This window comes from Poecilia latipinna, unplaced genomic scaffold (assembly GCF_001443285.1).
Source record: "Poecilia latipinna isolate Pla-1442-1.1 unplaced genomic scaffold, P_latipinna-1.0 Scaffold5, whole genome shotgun sequence".
NCBI classification, from domain to species: Eukaryota; Metazoa; Chordata; class Actinopteri; order Cyprinodontiformes; family Poeciliidae; genus Poecilia; species Poecilia latipinna.
The window spans coordinates 458,360-476,482 of record NW_015112621.1 but is presented as its reverse complement, the minus strand read 5'-3'; the positions used below and the strand labels follow the sequence as shown (position 1 = coordinate 476,482).

At 42.0% G+C, this 18,123-nt stretch overlaps 1 protein-coding gene across 6 annotated transcripts in view; it reads left to right on the top strand.

Moving 5' to 3' along the window:
• nectin1b (nectin cell adhesion molecule 1b) overlaps window positions 1-18,123 on the top strand; it is a 239,319-nt gene that overhangs the window by 94,476 nt on the left and 126,720 nt on the right. The window contains exons 6-7 of one of the 6 annotated variants that reach the window (XM_015015453.1): window positions 11,511-11,540; window positions 12,794-13,721. The exons of 4 other annotated variants lie outside the window; for them this stretch is intronic. In XM_015015453.1, the coding sequence (XP_014870939.1) occupies window positions 11,511-11,540; window positions 12,794-13,299 (536 nt within the window). In that variant the 3' untranslated portion in view covers window positions 13,300-13,721. Of the gene's footprint in view, window positions 1-11,510; window positions 11,541-12,793; window positions 13,722-18,123 lie in introns of those variants that run through there. One more of the 6 variants, XM_015015534.1, reaches the window with a different exon arrangement.

Here is an 18,123-nt window from a genome sequence, read left to right as displayed (position 1 = left end):
TCCATGCATGTGTTCAATAATTCAAGGAGCTGGAGGGTTGGAAAATATAAAACACGCATTTTTCTTCTTGTTAAAGTCTAATTTTAAGGTTTTTGAGATTTAGAGGCTCTCGGCGGAGTTGTTTGAGAATCAATAACTCAGCCAGATGGTCTCTTTAGCCTCCAGTCAACTTTAACAAAGTAACGACAAAAGTGAAGCCCGAGCAATCAAGATTCAAAACTTCCCTCCAGCTCGACTTTTCGCTGGGATGTGCATGATTTTGGTGGCAGCTCTTTTTTTTTTTGTTTTATTTATTTTTTTTGTTTTCATTTCCAAGTTAATGTTTTAGATTGACAGGCTAATGCGCGGCGCACCTGTCGGTTAGCCAGCCCCCGCCACCTGTGTCAGGCAGATAAAACGTCCTTGACAACTTGTTTGTATGGGAGAAAAAAGCTATTTTCTCACTGTGGGATGCAGCGCTGATGGAGCTCTTAAAGGAAAGCGCATTTTAATCAAGCTTCTTTTACTGACGGATTTGCAGGTGCTGCGGCGCTGCAGATATCGGCGGGGGCCACGGCGCGCCTTGTTACAATTAGCTTAGGGACGGCGCTCGCAGCTCGGATGGCTGCGACAATAGTAAGTCGCACGGGTGACGACGACACGTGTTCTGCAGATATGGTGTCAGAATCTAATGAAGCACTTCTCGGTTTTTAATCTGTCCTCGCTCTCAGGGAAGAAAAGGCGGAAGAGGAGGCGTCACGTGATGCTTCCCGCCTCATTTACATGCAGTTCAGAAATCTCCAGAGATAAAGTTGACGAGTCGTCAGAAATGATTAATCAGCTAATTACCAACAGGCATCAGAGGCCGCACTGAAAAGTAAAGACAATTAAACCAGCGCCACTACGGAGGTTGTTTTTTTGACCAGTCACTCTCGGCAGCGTTTCAAAGCGTCTAATAGGAATGCCAGTCAAGCAGGCGGAGGAAGCCGCAGGAAGAGGGGCTGAGTGAAGCGGTTAAACCTCAGAGATCGTCCTCCAGCTCACGAGAGCTAAATCAGTCTTTCATTAGGATAATCAGCTTTCCACCACCGCGCTCTGTTTTTGTGTTTGAAACAAATCAATGACGCCACCTTAAATTTCTTCCCAGCTCATAATGCGGCGTGATGAATGGCCGTTTTGTCGGGACGGCCTTACAATTATGTCATTATCGCCTCTGAGAAAGCAGATGTGTGGTTTGTGTTTTTTTCTTAATTCTTGGCAGTTAACAGTAAATTGACATGTGGGAAAGTTTTTGCTTTCCATATTCTTGGATATATTTGTTTACCAAGTTTGAGATTTATGCTCTCACACATAAGAGCCGGTTTGTGTGAGAAAACCGTACGAAGACGGCGCATTTATTCAGGATCAGCTGGAAGGATGTCGGATCTGTCAGGGGGCATCATGTTTGTGAACCTTTCAGAGATCACCCCCCACTCATGGATCAGCTGTACTTCTCTTTTTATGCCAGTTGCGCTGCAGGGCCTCACCACACGGGTTAGACTAGATGGAGCGCTCTCGTAAGTTTAGAGAGAAGGCAGAAGGACGGACGCCTCGGAAAACACAGGACTATCGTTGCCAACTTCTGTTCACGCCTGCCTGAACAGTCAGCTTCTGTTGGGGAAAACCAAGTTACCAGAGAAAATGGTAAAAAAATAAAAAATAAAACCTCCGACATGTGGTGAAAATGAACCAAATAAGTTGGGAAGCGTTCTGTGGAAATATAAGTAAATAAAACACGTGATCGCGCGAGATGCTCCAGTGAATCTGATTTTTTTCGAATTTAGTCGAGTAGCGAAAGATGGAAGGCAGAAATAAGCTCCGAGGCAAACAGCATCTGGGAGCGGAGCAGAGGTGGAAAAGAGGGCAGAAGGCTGTTTACATGACTTTACGTAACAGCCTGTGTCAACCGCCGCTGCTCGCTGGCTGTCGCTTTCTCCATCCTTTAATTCCTACATTTCACTGATATTAAGGGGATAAAGCACAGAGATGATGAGAGGGGGTGAAAAACAAACACACACAAAAAAAAGGAATTACCTAGAAGAAGATAAACTCGCACTAAAATCTGTGATGGAGACAAATGGTGCAAATGTAGAACAGTAGCTGTATCCAAATGCTCAAAATGTCACGTCTCAGTGTAAATATCACATCCAGAAATGGTGTGATGAAGCAACAACAGGAGAAAATGATGACGCTAAAAAAGCACCTGGCATAAATCCTCCAGAGAATATTCACGCTTGTCGCTTTGAAGGTTCATTTTAGGGATTTGACTGATAAAATCTGATCAAATCTGGTCCATCAGATAAAGATTTTATCATACTGGCTGCAGCATCACTGAAATCTAACTTGCTGCTGCAAGCCCCAGAACGACTTGAGGGCACTTCTGCATCGATTCTTCAAGTTGCTGAAACTCCGCTCTGGTAGCGGAACGCAACTTCCCCTAAGAATATTGTCATTTTGAATCACATAAAACTTATATTCCAGAGTTTGTGCAGAAGGAAACGTCTCGCTGTAAAACAATCTCCTCACTTTGGCCTTTAGCTTATCATTTCAGTTTGAGAAGCTACATTTGATGTAGATATTTTAAATTTTAGTGTAAACTTGAATACTTGGAGGAGTTCCCCCGATCCCAGGCTTAAATGAAAGAAAGGTTAGCCTTGCTGCTTGTTAAACACTTTGCAAACCTAAGGAGCTGCATCACAGTTGTAGGAAAACCATAGAAAGTCCAGTTAGGATTTTTCCACAAGTTCAACCAAAGTTGAACTTTCAGGCTTATGTGCAATAAAACTAACGCAGCACATTCCCACAGTAAAACATGGTAGTGGCAGTATCATGATGTGGGAATGGTTTTTTTTTCTCCATACCGGAGTGTAAAAAATGTTAAAAAGTCTTAAACTCATGTATGTAAAATTAAGCTTTTAAAATGTCCTTAATTTAGTTTTAAGAAATGTAAGTTGGTTAAATATGCAAATCAAAGGTCTTAAATGTCATGGTGAAGATTCAATCCTATGTTTTGCTTTTGCTTGTGGGACTTTTCGGTCAGGCAGAAGTTTGGCTCACACACAGACGTCTTTGTTGCTGTTATATTCCCGCTAGCTAGCTAGCTAGCTTTTTTGCAGCTGTCGTGGGTAAGGGCAAATGTCTCATCGTTCGGCTGGATGTTGTTCATTTTTGCTAGTGTCTCACTGCCCATATGAGTCAGGAGGACTCCTCTATTTATAGTTTTTAAAGTCTTAAATTTAATTCAGGCTAGCATTAAAAATGTCTTTAAAAGTCTTAAATTTGACTTAATGAAACCTGCAGATACCCAGCACCCTGTTTTACACGTTTAACTTGTGATTTGAATTACTTTCACACTGTGTGTTGACTTATCCCATAAAATCCCAGCAACCAACCTTGGAGTTTGAGGTTGGCAGACCTGTTAGACCCTTTACAGCAGGTCTGCGTAGATTTTACTCCAAGTTGCTTGTCTCAAAGTGACGTTACATCCATCTCTCTGCGTTATAAAGACAACGGCAAGAAGATCCTTGAATGAAACGAGTAACGCACCATATATTACTGACATCTAACAGCGGTGCTTCTCTGCTCAGCCATTTGTCTCTTTCTGTTCCCAAACAGAGATGAGAGACGTTACGATCTCAGCTTTGCACAGGGTTCCCTTTGCAATGTGAAATTTGTTTGTCTTTCCCTGTCATCCGTCTCAATCTGCGCTCTATACCATATTGCGGCATCGCCGTCTCACATCGCCGCCTGCATTATTCATAGACCCAAAGGCCACATGTGTGTCTTGTGTATTATTACACTCTCATTTGAAGCTGAGCTATGTCAGCAGACATTTGAGGACCCCACACACACACACACACCTCCACCTCCTCCTGCGTGTTTCTCCTCAGCCTTGAACTTTCTGCTTTGACATCTTCAAACCTGCAGGCTTTTGCATCTTTAGGATGATGAAGCGACTTCCTCGCCCCCACGTCTTCGGCTGCTGGCGCGGGGGTTGCCTGCGTCTCAGATCCTGCCAAGATCACACCTCATTATCCAAATGAGACATTAGCACGGACTGCTCCCGTTGCTCGGGCAGCGCAGGCCGGCCCATAAACCCTAAGCGGCGTTGTTCCGTGCCAGAGTAAGCGCTGCGTAAAATGGAGGAGAGGGATGCTCCCTTTTTCTCCGGAACGCTCGCTTTTATTTCACTATTTGGAGAAGAAGACGACGTAACGGCCTGACTGGACACTTGAAATGCAAATGTCACCGGGGAGAGCATGTGAGAGAAGAGCAGCTGAGATCGAAGTGATTTATCTTAACATTTGTTTCTGCATGGCTTGCTGTTTCTGCTCTCCGGAGGATATGCAGAGGAGAGGGATGTGGCAGACAGATGGAGCGGCGGGGGGGGGGATTGGCTGAGCCCCCTTCGGCCCATCTTTCCTCCTCCTCCTCCTCCTCGCTGTCCAGCCGTGTGGTGTTGGATCTGCCACGCCTCCCTGAGAGCCTGATGAAGTAGGTCACATGCTGTCCCAGAGTCTGACCGCTGGCTCCAAAGCTGCTCGCCGATTCGCTCGCTACGTTCCCAACGTAACAACCAGGCAGCAGAAATAAAAAATATATACATAAAAACAATTAGAGAAGAAGTTGAGAGCAGGACAGTTGCGGTAAACAAACAGAGCCCTGACCTTTTCCGGCTCAACGCGTCCTAATGTGCGGATCCGTTTGCTGCGAGCCGCTGACCCAATAACAGCCTTTCCGCTCGGCTCCGGAGCCGCATGCAGGCCGGCAATAAAAGGAGAGACGGTTTAATAATGCTGCATTATGAGCAAACATGTTTTTAAAGGAGCACTAGTGTTAAGATGCTGCTGTAAATATTCATCGCTCATTAAAAGTGCATTTAAAGTGATTAGAAAAAGGCCCCTGTAGCACAAAGTGATTATCTGCAAGAGCTCAGAAAAAAAACCACACACAAAGAAGGGTTTCCAACCTTAATGTGGCGTTTGTGTTTATGATCTCCCAGCTTTGTGAAAATGGCTGTAACTTTGTTTATTCCTGCTGTGAATCACCGCATTGTGAGACCAGAGAGAGCGTTATGTCTCCAGAAGTATTCACACCCTTCACATTTTATCACGTTACAACCACAAACGTATTGAGTTGTCATGTTTCACACCAACACAAAGAGGGAACATTACATCCCATCCAGCTTCACTGTAACTCTGCAGCTTCCCTCCATGTTTCTCAGCAGGTGAATATGTTCAGATCGGTTAGTTCTCCTTTTGGTCTCAGCTGATTAACCAACAACCTGCATTCCTGTTTGCCACAGATTTATTAATCTGTGTCGAGTCAGAGCTACGGATCTCTGCAGCAAGATTATTTTTAACAAATTTGCAGATTTTCTGTGGAACATAACAAATTATTTGCAGAAAATTGATCCGGCTCAAGGTTTTTCAGTTGAGCATATTTAAAATATTTGAAAGGTGCAAAGCAGCTGATTCGGGGGCAGTATGGTTATTTTTTCTTACCACTGATTGGCTGCAACCCCTTCAGTTGAGATGAGGATTGTAGATGTTGGCTTCAGGCTGGTCCCAAGACAGTTTCCACTGTGTGTATTAATGCAAAATTGTATTTAGTGTTTGAACTTTTGAAACAGGCAGATAAAGTGCTGCATACAAAGCTAGTTAGCAAGGTCACACATGGCGGCAGATAAACGGTTTTCCTGCAACTGCAAGATGTTTCTCTGCCGATAGTACAGCTGCAGCGTACACAAGCATGATTGACGGTGCTCGGACCCTCCCCCTGACTCTGATTGGTTGTTTCTGTGAATTTCTGTAGATGGCAGTAGGACCACAGGGTGGAGGTAAAAGAGTACATTCTGTCAGGACATGTTTAAGAAACATGTAAAAAAAAAAAAAAACATATACTACCTACTTCAGTTATGTATTTTACATTTTTTCAGACACTTACCTAAAACATTAAATTTTTCATGTTCAATTTCACATAAAGCCTCCATACGTTGAGTTTTGTAGCTGAAACACGATGACATGCGAACCAGTTTAAGGGTTTCCTTCCGTCTGCGCGGCGCTGGAAGAGCAGTTTCGACAGAACACACGCAGCACCCTGCTGTGTTCCTCCGACAGGATCGATCCTGCAGGTTGCCGCATGTTCACACATGCGAAGCAGAGATGATGTCACTGGTGTTTTGATGAGAGCGTTTCGCTGCGTTATCTCCTCCAGCACGCTCCCTCTCCCCACTTCTGATCCACTGGCCGTTTGGAAGAAAGAAATTCAATTTGAGTTATGGGTTTGAAGGCTTTAGTGCAGCAAGTGGCATTTACCTGCATATGAGGTGGGTTCTGCTCCATAAGTGATAGTGAAATGAGAAGTATTTTTGACAAATGGCGAGGAAAGGAAGCGTGGATGTGGAAGAAAGAAGTCAGTGGCGAGATTTGCCTCAGCTGCGACTCCCCATGAAGCATGTTTAATTCCCGTCAGTGACGAGCTTTTATTCGTTGTGGCAGAATTACATTTCCATGACTTCACAACTACTGGCAAATTCAGACAGGGGAAGTAATGAGGATCTCTGGATCCACTGAATTAATGCGTCTTCTCCGATTGTCCCCGTCGTCATTCGCTCATTATGCCACTCTTTATTTGCTGTTGTCACCGTCGCCGACTTCTCCAAAGCGCTCCTCTCCATCTTCCTTTTTCCCGCCTGTCAACGCTCCCCAACTTCTTCCTGCGTTTCCTTTTGATCCTCTGTTGTCTGCTGCTTGTTCCTCGATTAGTCACATTATCACACCACTCCCTGTACCGCGCTTTGATATCCTTTTCATTTTCCCAGCCTCTGTCATAACCTTGTCCAAGAGATTGTTGCTAAGTCTCAGGAATGTTCAGCTCCTTCTGTTCTGCCTTTTTGTCGTGTGTAGACACGACTGCAGCACACCTAGAAACCTGCAGGACAGAGTTGGGAAACAGCTCCTTTCTCGCTCTGAAAGGCCCTTCTGCGTCAGACGCTCCTTTCCTTCAGCATCTTTGAACATTCGGCACTCCTGCTGTTTGTTTTATGCTGTGGCTTCCACTGAAATACAAACCTTTGCTCTATATCTAGTCTGCTGCTTTTCAGAAGCCGCAAATCATTTCCACTACAAGATCTCCTTCTTTCCTTTTTGTTTTTATTGGGGTTGCACTTGTTTACCGTTTTCCTCTTTTAACGATTCGTCTGCTTTACAACGCCTGGCACAGCTTGTCACGCTCCTTAAACTTTTCCAGATTTTTAGCCACAAACTTCAAATTATTATTTATGATGGGATTTTATGTGACCCCACTCAAAATGGCTCATTAACGTGAATTAAAAATCAATACTTCACCCATTTTACCAAAGAAAACCCTGAGAAATGTAACCTGCATTTGGATTTACTGCATTAAAGTCTCGAGAAGTCACATATTTAATAACAAAAAGAGTCCAATCTCAGAATATGACAATCTGTTCTGCAAAGGTCCTAGACAATTTTTGAAAAATTGCACCAAAGTGGGCGGAGTCAAGAGATGCTTGGGGGCGTGGCCAAGTGTGAGGCTTAGAGGAAGGGGTTAATTGAAGCTCAACCCAAGAAGACTAGAGACAAATCTATCAACTTTGTCTTGTTATTAGAGACTGGCACCCATAAGGCTCAATTTACACAGTTTATCTGCCAAATAAAAAGCTGATTTGGGGTTTAGTTACTCTTTACTGCAAACTTTATACGTTTCTCAGGTTCAGCACTCTTAAAGCAAATCAATGGCTTCCTTTGACTTTGCAGAATTTGATGATGAATTCAAGAAATAACTCATTAATTTCAATCATCTGTGTTGAAACTGGAATTAAAGACCAGAATCTCTCTGGCAAGACTTTCCATTTGACTGTCCTTGAGACGAATAGGCAGAAATTCAGGGAAGGTCATAGTGGCACGTCCCAAAAAATGTGCAGTTATAACAAAAGGAGGAAAAGACACTTCTGCAAAGTGTTTGTTTAAAGATTCACAACCACAAATTTTCTCTTCAGTTCATAATTTTAGGCTGCTTTTGTTGGTTGGTCTATAAAGGAAAATCCCTATAAAACACATAGTTAGTTGTTGTAGCAAAGCGGTATGAATAATTTTGTGAACACGGCGGCCTCAGATGGATCTGTAAAGGAAGCAGATTTTGCCACTAAAACCTTTGGACCCAGTAAATCATCCTTTCTATCATGTCAAACGTTCAGAGCTGTATGATTAATCCTAAACGACGGGGATGCGGCATTACAACAAGCAAAGCATTTCCTGTTATTCCTGACCTGCATGCATCTATTAGGCCTTTGGGCTGAATTATAGCCCATCACAGAACTTGCTTCCTCCTATTAATCTTAGCTGCACGTCTTATACGTTGCAAGTCAAAGTTTCTGCCACTATCTACATATTTCCGCTGTGCCGCTAATAGACGCCCCCCTTTTTTGTTTGCTGGAACAGTATCATAGCTGCTGCTGGGGTTGTCTTTATCTGCCGCTTGGCAGGTGTTGCTGGTAGTGAAGGTGAGCAAAGAGGAACTCGTCTTTGCTCCCTTCTCCTTCTCCTGCAGCCTTTTAAATCGCCTGCATTTCAGACACGTTTTGGTGAAAATATTGTTTCTGAAACGTGATTAGTTTGCACCATGGCTACTCAGATTCCTCTTGCGTTCACACAAGACTGTGCTGCTCTGGTAGAGAGTTATTTTCTTGTGATATCTTCATGTTTGCAAAGCCGCTGAAGTGACCTTGTGGGGGGTTAGGGGGTGAGAACGGGGGAAGAAGCAGACTTGGTAACATTCTGAGAAGAGGCAGATTGTGAGTTTTTCTATGTTGTAAAATAACAGCTCTGTTCCTCTGCTGCTGCACCCGATGAGCAATAGATGGTGTTTTTCTCAGGTTTTAAAGTACTCCAATTATAGCACCGGGGTTATCGGGGTAAAGCATCCTCACAGCTTTTTGCATTAGCTGTGTTTGCCAGGACAGGTTCTTCTTGGGTGGGAGGCCACCACAAAAATCTGTGAGTGTTTAGAGTTGGTTCAAGTCCGCACTTTATAAGTTTATTACAAGGCTACCACATAACGGCAAATGTGGACTGTGGAAAATATTTTCTTCTTTCCTTCCTTCTTCCAGTCTCTTCTGTAATTTTCCTTCCTTCTTTGTTTGTTACTTTTGTCCATCCTCTCTCTTTTCTTTCCTTCCTTGTGCCCTGCACCCCTTTAGTTGTCTATTTTTAGTCTTCTCTCCATTTTGTTTCCTATATTTTCCTCCTTGCATTTAACTATCTTCCTTCTTTCCCTTTTTGCTTAGTTCATGTCCTTCCTTTCTTTTTTGTTTTCTACTTCCTATCTTTCCCTCTTTTGGGCCTCCATCTTTCCTTCCTTCCAGTTTCCTGTTCAGTATCTACAGCCTACCTGCTGTTGAGATATTATAATTATTGTGTTTACATGAAACCTCTCCTTCCGTCATTAGTGGTGAAGAAATAGAGTTGATCCTTTCTCGGGGTGGAGATAACAGCGAGCACCTCGAAGGCTGACGTTGGGACCTTTAACTGCCTCTGATCTGGACCTCAACAGTCTTTTACCCCCTTTAATGAAACTAAATGTCTCATTTTAGCCACCTGGGTGAAAATTGCCCTAATTAAGATTGAAATGAGGATTTAAAAGAGCAAAACCAGATCTTAGCCGCGGAGGTCAGCGAGGGGCAGTGAAGAGGATTACAGCTGAATGTTTTCCCTTTGCTGTTCACTTCCTCAATCGTCTGGATTCCCGCCCCTCTTCGGGCCTGGAGGAAGGATGCGTTCTCCAGCAGGGGTGACCTGGCTCTGCTCTCCCATTGATGTGTGTAATGAAGGCCTGTGTCTGAATAATCCCATTAGGTGGTCAGATTAAAACCTGAGCTGATATTTGAGACCGTGCCCGGCGCCTCTTTAGAAATCGGAGAGCTTTGCAGCCGGGCCTCGGGAGAAAGGCGGCGGCGGCGGCGGCATTCGGGAGGTTCCTCCTTTTTGGACTGATAGAGTGCCGTTCTAATTACAGCAGAGAAGAAGGCTTCAGTCGCTTCTTAACTTTACCCAGTCCCATCCTTTCATAGCCGCATTATGCTCAGATTCATCGTTTCTAATAAAGAGCGGTTCTTATCAAGCGTAACTGATTTGATTCAAGGCTTCAGGTTGATCATTTGAAAAGATTTTCTTTTTATGTTTGAAATTAGTATCTTTTTAGATTAAAATGCGTCCCGTTTGTCCGTGTGATGTTCGGTTTGATTTGGATGACTTGCACCGTAGCATCACTGTTGCGATGCCTTGCATTCATATTCACACCCGTCGACTGTTTCAGGTTTCTTTTCATGTCACATGCGTGCTTTATTTAAAATGTACGTTTTTCCAACTTTCAAGGACTCCATGAATGCAGAAGTTAGTTGACTGAGGTTTAATTGATGAGGAGTATTTGATTGATTTTGTCATTTCAGTTTTCAGCAACAATACCGCAATGCTAAGTTTTCCAAAAAATAGTGCAGCACAAGTTACTTCCTCTCATAAGAAGACCATAACATCACCTGGTGCCATGTTGGCTACTTAGCAACATGGCGGACAGCAAATGAGGGCAAAATCAAAGTTTCTACATGTGGAAAACCAACACTAGATACCACACTGAACACACTATTCCCCAGAAGTGACGACATCATGCTGTGGGATTTATTATTGTTTTTCTATGGGGAAAAGAAAACAGGAAGACAGAAGGAGCTGATTAGAAGTCAATTCTCCAGAAAATGTGGTTAGCACTTGAGGCTAAAGCAGAGGTTGATGATCTAATGTTCGAATGGCCTAGTTAAATCCCGCCCAAAACCAGATGCAGCTGCTTTGCAAAGACGGAATGGCAAATATTTTTGCACCAAGATTTAAAAAGCTGACCGAGACAAACCGGTAGTTGGAGTTGGATGACACGAGAAATGCTTTGACCGTCATTTCTGCGTTGTGTTGATTGAATGTCGTTGGTTGTATTTGGTTTTATTTAGGGGTATCTGTTTATACAGTCGCATTGAACCTGTGGATCATTTTCTTTCACACAAACTCCTGCAAAAATCCAGTGAGTTTTTCGGTCGTCTGAGAGGTTTGAATAGTTTTTCAAGCTTGTGCTGATGGGTTTTGTTTCCCTTGACTCAGCTTGAAGGCGACGCCGATGCAGAAGGCAAACGAGCTGCGTTCAAGGCGTCAGCTCTCATGTTTATCTGCTCCAGATGAACATATGGACGGTGTTAAAATCTAATCCCAATTACATTAAGACGTCTCATAATAGAGGGGCAATAAAGCAGATATCAAAGCAAAGGCCAAACTAGTAATCATATCAAAAGCGGGAAAGCTTCTCGAACAAAAAGCTTCCCTTTTCTTTGATTCCTCGCTCGAATTATCTGAGTAGTAAATGTTGTTTTTTCCCATGAGGTTTTGTTCTGTGAAAAGAAATGGACTGACCACGATGTCTCACTTTACCCTCAGACCTGAATGCTGCGTCATATGCAGCTAGCAGTAAGTTAATAGTGCCATATTATGTTGTGTTGTATATTAATGCATATCTTTCATATTATTTCCCTTCTTTCTTTGTGGTCCTTTCTATAAAAACGACACATTTCCTCTTTTAAAGCGATGCCGTCTCTTTGGTGTGTCGCTCGGCTGCTCCGGTGGATGAGCTCCGTGTTTATCTGCTCTCTCGGTGCTTTGTGTCCGCGTATGCTTGGCTGCTGATAATCATCCCAGGCGGCGCTCTCTCATTTCATTACCTCTGCACAGCTGATGAAGACGTCTTGTGGAGCTACTTCATGTCGGACTCCTCTGTTGTCTGCCTTTCACTATGTTTATTTTAAGCTGATTCATTCAAAAGATGAAAAAGTGTTTTAAAAACTCCCTTTTTTGATTATTTTTTTTGGTCACTTTGATGTTTTAAATCCAACAAATTGAGCTTAAAAAAGAAAAAGAAAAAAAGGGTTATTTTTTAGGGAAAAAGCTGCTGAAACCAAACTGACTTTGTGTGAAAATCGACTTGTTTAATCATGAATTAACTGTTAAGATAGATAAGATCGGTGCCTAATTTTAGGTCATCATGTAAGTATTGCCTGATTGTGTTTTGGTTTGATTTCAACTGCAAATCACTGAACTTTGACTCAAAAAGTACATCCTTATCCAACGCCGGAAGGCCAAAAGCATGGAAATGAAGACTTTGGTTAGTCAAAATCCTGGCTGAAATTAAATTCAGATGCTTTGGTGTGACATTACACTTGGAAAAGAGTTGTTTGCCCCAAACGTGGGTCGGTTAGTTGCTAGATTTAGGGAGCAATTAAACCATAAATTGGTGTGTTTGTCTTTATCTATTTGAATTAGTTTGATCTGAAACGTTCAAGTAGCAAAACAAGAGGCGATTATCTTCATAGCGCCGTAAAAACACTCCTGCTGCTGCTTTCTAAATAAATGGTTAAAATTTCTGGTTGATGCATGCTGCTGAACATGTCTCTGTCCGGTCCGCCGGGGGTCGGTGTCAGTCTGTCCGTGTCTGAACTGCATGTCGTCGTCCTCAACACTGGAGGCTCCAGTGGGACTGGGTGGGCTTGGCTGTGGGCGTCCGGTGGGGTCCTTCCTTTCCCTTTTGCTTTTCCGTCCTCGTCTCCCTTACATCATCTTTCCTTTTTTTTGTTTTGAAAAAAAAAAAAAAAAATGCACCTGCACAGTTGCACCTCCTCCCACCAGAGCACTGACACACTCCCTTCCATCTGTCTTTTCCTACCCAGACCTCCCTATCAACCCGACACCCAGGGGCAACGGCATCCCTCCGGAGCAGCACAATGCAGGTGCCGCCATCGGGGGCGCTGTGGGGGGAGTAATCCTGGTGATCGTGGCGGCAATACTGCTCTTCGTGTTCCTGCGTCGCCGCCAGCGCACCTTCAAGGGGGACTACAGCACCAAGAAGCACGTCTTTGGGAACGGGTACAGCAAGGCGGGCGCCATGCCCGCGCACCCCCCCATCCCTAAGAACCTCCAGTACCCGGACGACTCGGACGACGAGAAGAAGCCCACCCAGATCAGCAACACCGGGGGGTTCGAGGCGAGCGATCGGAATTTCGACACCGAATCCGAGGACCTGAAGAGACCGTACTTCACTGTGGATGAGGGGGAGAGCCGGGATTACGGGGAGCGGACTCTGGCCTTCCAGTACGACCCAGAACCTGAAATTGCCGACGATATGATCTCTCAAACCGACGGCTCTGTCATTTCTAAGAAAGAGTGGTACGTGTAGAGGCATGCAACCGCCAAGCAACCTGTCGTCCCTCACCTGCATCCCACCTCACCCTTCACCTCCCCACCCTCACATCCATCAACCTGCACCTCCCGCAGTGGCATTTCCAGCTCACCCCCCCTCCCCACATCAGACTCCATCCAACTAATCACTGTTAGAAAAATCAAGGGTCTATTTAAAGTCCAGGACACGACTTCTCAACATGACAGCATTGGTGTCGCTCTCATCACGTTAATGGGCAAAGAATACAAACTAAGGTATGTAAATGGACTCAATGTGGCTCCAAGGCCAGAAAGGTGATTGGTCAATACTGTTGTGTATTTTATTTTTCATGTTATAAATGTATTAAATGTATAAAAAAAAAGAACAGGTTGAGGTTTTGCTGAGCACATTTGTGAAAGTCCTACACTGGATGTATGGTTTTTTTTATTTTCCTTTGGTTTGGTTTGTTTATTTTTGTCATTAGCAATTGCAAATTTGTCATTTTTATATTCTCTTTTTGTATGATCTGCAGAGAAATGAGAGTTATGTGTCTGACATATTTTACAGGTGGAGCTTAAAGTGTTTAAAAGTTTATGGTCAAATGTTTCAGGAAAAAAAGAAAAGATAAAAAAAAAGAAAACTTGCTGTACAGACGTGCAACATTTATGGCGAAAGCGCGTTATTGTCCTACTCCAAAGACATTGTTGATGCTTCTCAAGCCCCACCTTGGACTTTATTTGCTGTTTTTTATTTTTAATAAAAGGGTGTCAGTCTACTGAGCCATACAGACACATTGTGGTAACATAATAACATTCAATGATATATATTTTTTATTGCTAATGTTTCCATCATGTTAAATGAGTACAAATCCAGAAAATCACATTGTTTGATCAAAAAAATATGTAATTTGGCATGAAAGAAGTATTTGGTAGAATTGTTCAGGACCAGGTTACTTTGGTAACCTTGACCAGATTTTCCGGTAGTTTTGAGCCGATTCCTAAACTTTCTCATCATCACTGGTGAAATCCTGCATGGAGCCCCACTCCAAATGAGATTGGACCAACACTTTGTCCCTTTGGTCTCTGTGGACACATTCCTACAGCAGGTCATGATGTTCATACTACTATTTAGTAGCAATCAGACCCCAAATAGACTGAAAGTCGACTCCACGTAGCATCGCGCTGTAATAATGGATGCTACAGTTCCTGGATCAGTTTCACTGCAAAAACTCCAAATCTTACCAAGTATTTTTAGTCTCATGTCCAATACAAATACGATGTTTTCACTAGAAACTAGACAAAAAATACGTTATAAGATTGTGTGTTTTGGCAGTGAACCTGGGAGTTAGCGGTACCGTCAAAAGATCACAACAAAAAGGTAGCCAGTGAAGAGAAAGCTTAGCTTAGCACAGGCCTTTTGTTGAGCACTGACTGCAGCCTCATTAGAGAAGTACGTTTAGATGCGCAGTCGGAACCAGGACAGGTGGGATTGTGATGTGATGCTCAGTAAGTCCAGAATTTTCTGAATAATAATTTGCAGTCATTGTTTACGTCCAGATTTATTGCGCCTGGTTTCTGCTGGTGCAGAGTTACGATGCATGTCTCACATCAGTGATGTAATAGTTGAATAAAATCCAACATGAGCGTTTAGACTGCAAACGCTTTGAGAACAATTGGGATTTGGCTGTTCAGGCTGCTGTAAAAAGTCGAATATATGGGGGGGGGAGCGGATTTAAAAAACGTTCCCCCTAGTGGAGAGGTTGGAGTCTGATTGGTTTTGTGGGCAAGCAAGGAGTAGAAGATAGGAGAGCTTCTTAATGACGAACTACCGGCTAAATTCCTGCTTATTGGTCGGTGATCAAATACGTGTTTCATGCACTAAAATTCAAACTACTTAAAAATAATACAATGTGTTTGTGTGCATTTTTTTATAGATTCTTTAATTGGAAAATGAACAAACCCACATTTTCTAGATTTGTGAAATTGCGCATCGTTTTCCATCTACTCCACCGTTTTGCCCTCGTTTGTGTTGATTTATCCCATAACATTGAATTTTGTGGTCATAATGAGACAAAACGTGTAAAAGTTCAAAAGGTACGAATGTTTTTGTGGGTAATTATGTGGAAAAGACATCCGATGAGTCTCACAGGATCACTAATAGTGCTCGGAAATGTCATGATTGTCACTTGACTTGAACAGTTTGACCTGTGTACATGCGCTCAAAAATCTTACCACTTTAATGAAACGCCTGGGTGTTTTTCCTTTCCTGTTTTTATGCGTGTGTTGAGCTGTCATAATTACGTTTGGTTCCGACCCCCTTTTTTCCTCAAAATGGATGTCAGCGAAAAAGTGTCTGAGGAATTTCTCAGTAATGATTCTGCCTCTCCAGTTGAGACTGTTTACCCAAGAACTGGCTAACATCAACCTCATTTTCCACCAGGAGTCGTCCGTGGACTCAGAGGACTCGGATCGGAGGGGAAATGTCAACTGATGCTTTTATTTACGCTAACAGAGAAAATATTTTAACAAGTAAAAGGGATCTTGCTGCGAAGCAAGAAAGCAGCGTAAGAACTTGACTGCTGCTTTAGTGATGTTTCTTCCTTTCTTTCTGAATGAATTCCAGCTATTTTTGGGGGGGTGATTTTGCAGTAATGAATTCTTTTTTTTTCTTTAATGTCAAGATTTATTTCTGCATATGGGGACGCACTGACTCTTTATGCCACCGTTATACAGTATATACCTGTATCTGTTTTTAAAAATGCTGTTAGCAAGTGCCAGTGGATGCTAGTATAGCAGAAAGACTTTCTCTCCTCCTCGGCTCGGAGCTCCATTACACGATCAGCAAAATATATTTGCTTCAAAAAAAAAAAATCTCAATGTGAAAAATCAGAGATAAGAGAGGCACTGCAGTAAATCTGTGGATGTAAACAACATATCTGACTGGCTCTGAACACTATAAATACTGTATTAAGCCTTATTTTATGCATGTTTTTTGTGTGTGGGAGTGGAAGTGCATTTGTTGGTATTTTTTTTCTTTTTCCCAGTCAATCCCAGTGTGTTTTTGTCCTCATTTGCAGCTTAGAAAGACGACAATATCCTCCTTTTTTTTGTATTGTCGTCTGTATTGGCAGAGCTATGATTTCATCGGTACGCCGTACCCAGCGACAATATTGCAGTTAATACAAAAATACCTATATAAATATATGTTGAAATGATAAAGAACACAAAAAAACGCCCCTGTGAGAGGATTTTCTTGCAGATGTGAATGTTTTTCAGTCCATGCTTGTCTACTGTATGCTTTTAGATGAGCATGTTAATCATGAGCCTCAATCTATATTGTATAATATACACAAACAAGCATTGAACAGTGAGGTTTCTGTTGTTCTTATTAGAAGTCCTCCTCTGATCCATTTTTCAATGGCCTTATTTCAGTTTTAAAGAGACAGTACATGACTCAAAATAAACCGAGCGACAGTAGCCAGTTTCTTCTGTCACTGTGGACAAAAAAAAGTTTGGTTTTCTCACACAGGCAGGGGAAATGCTTTCTTGTTTAGTCAGAAATAGTTTGAACCACAGCGTTGTAAGAAAACAAAGCACGTTTTATGTTTTTTGTTCTTTTTATTCAGTGCCTATCAAAGGAAGGAGGGGTGAGGTAGTCACGGCAACCACTTCCTGTTTATTTAAGCTCTTCATTCCCCAAATAGATGAATTAAAAGAAACTATTGGACACAATTCTTGTAAAAGTTTTCATGCTTCTTTTGTTTGTTTGTTTGTTTGTTTTTTTCAAATAAGCTTTTGTGTGCTTTATTGAGGTTTTATATAGTAGACAAAAAAAAAAAAAGATTCAGAAATGTGAAGTAGAAGAAAAATGTTCAAATCAAACTGTGAGGTTTGGTGCATCATCTTCTTTTACACTGATACCCCCAAATTAAATAAATTTCAACCACCTGCAAACATTTTCATACATTAGATTTCTAATTTGTGGATACTTCACGATGACGCACTTCTCAGTGTTTCTGCAGAATCTTTAAGGATTTGTAAGTTCAGCTGAAATTTAGACCTTAATAGGTGTCCAGATTTTTCACAGTAGCTTCCTGCTAACTAGTTACATTTTCAATTTGTACTTTTATCCATTCATCTTGATTTACAATAAACACATTTCTTATTTTTTCCTGATAAGAGCTTATAGGAAGGCAATTAAAGTCAACTCATTCTAGCAACATCATCGTGGGAAAGTGTGTATTTACTCAAGGTTTGGTTTGACAGCTGTAATATTTACAGCTGGCTAAAAACCCGTCGTCCCAAACCGCCAATAATATAACAAAGCCTTTTCTGACTGGGTGTAAAAGCACTGAAGTCAAACAGCATTTCACCTTATTTAAGGTATTAATTTATTATTTTGTTATTTTTTTACGCTGCATGTTGGTCTTAAATTCATGTTGTTTTTTATGATTAAACCTTTTTTTAGTGGTTTTTAATAGAATTTCAAAAAATCTTAAGCTAACATTTCTGAAACTTTAAAACTCTGATTAAGTTTAACATTTGTCCACTAACATTATCTAACCAACATCCCAAAGCTTCAGGATTTTTTTAAGTGCAACACTAGATTTTCTTTCGGGGTTTCAGAGTAAAGGAAGTGAAAACAAATGCACACCTTTCAAAATTTGTATTTGAAAATAAAAATGTATGTTGGAATTTTTCTTCTTCTTCACAATTGTGTCTATCCAAATAAAATCTAATTAAAACACACTCGGGTTTTTTTTTTTTTTTTTTTTTGCCCAAAAAAAAAAAAAACCTCCCTTTCACAAAAAATATTCTTTAACTGCAACGGAACCGTTGTTCG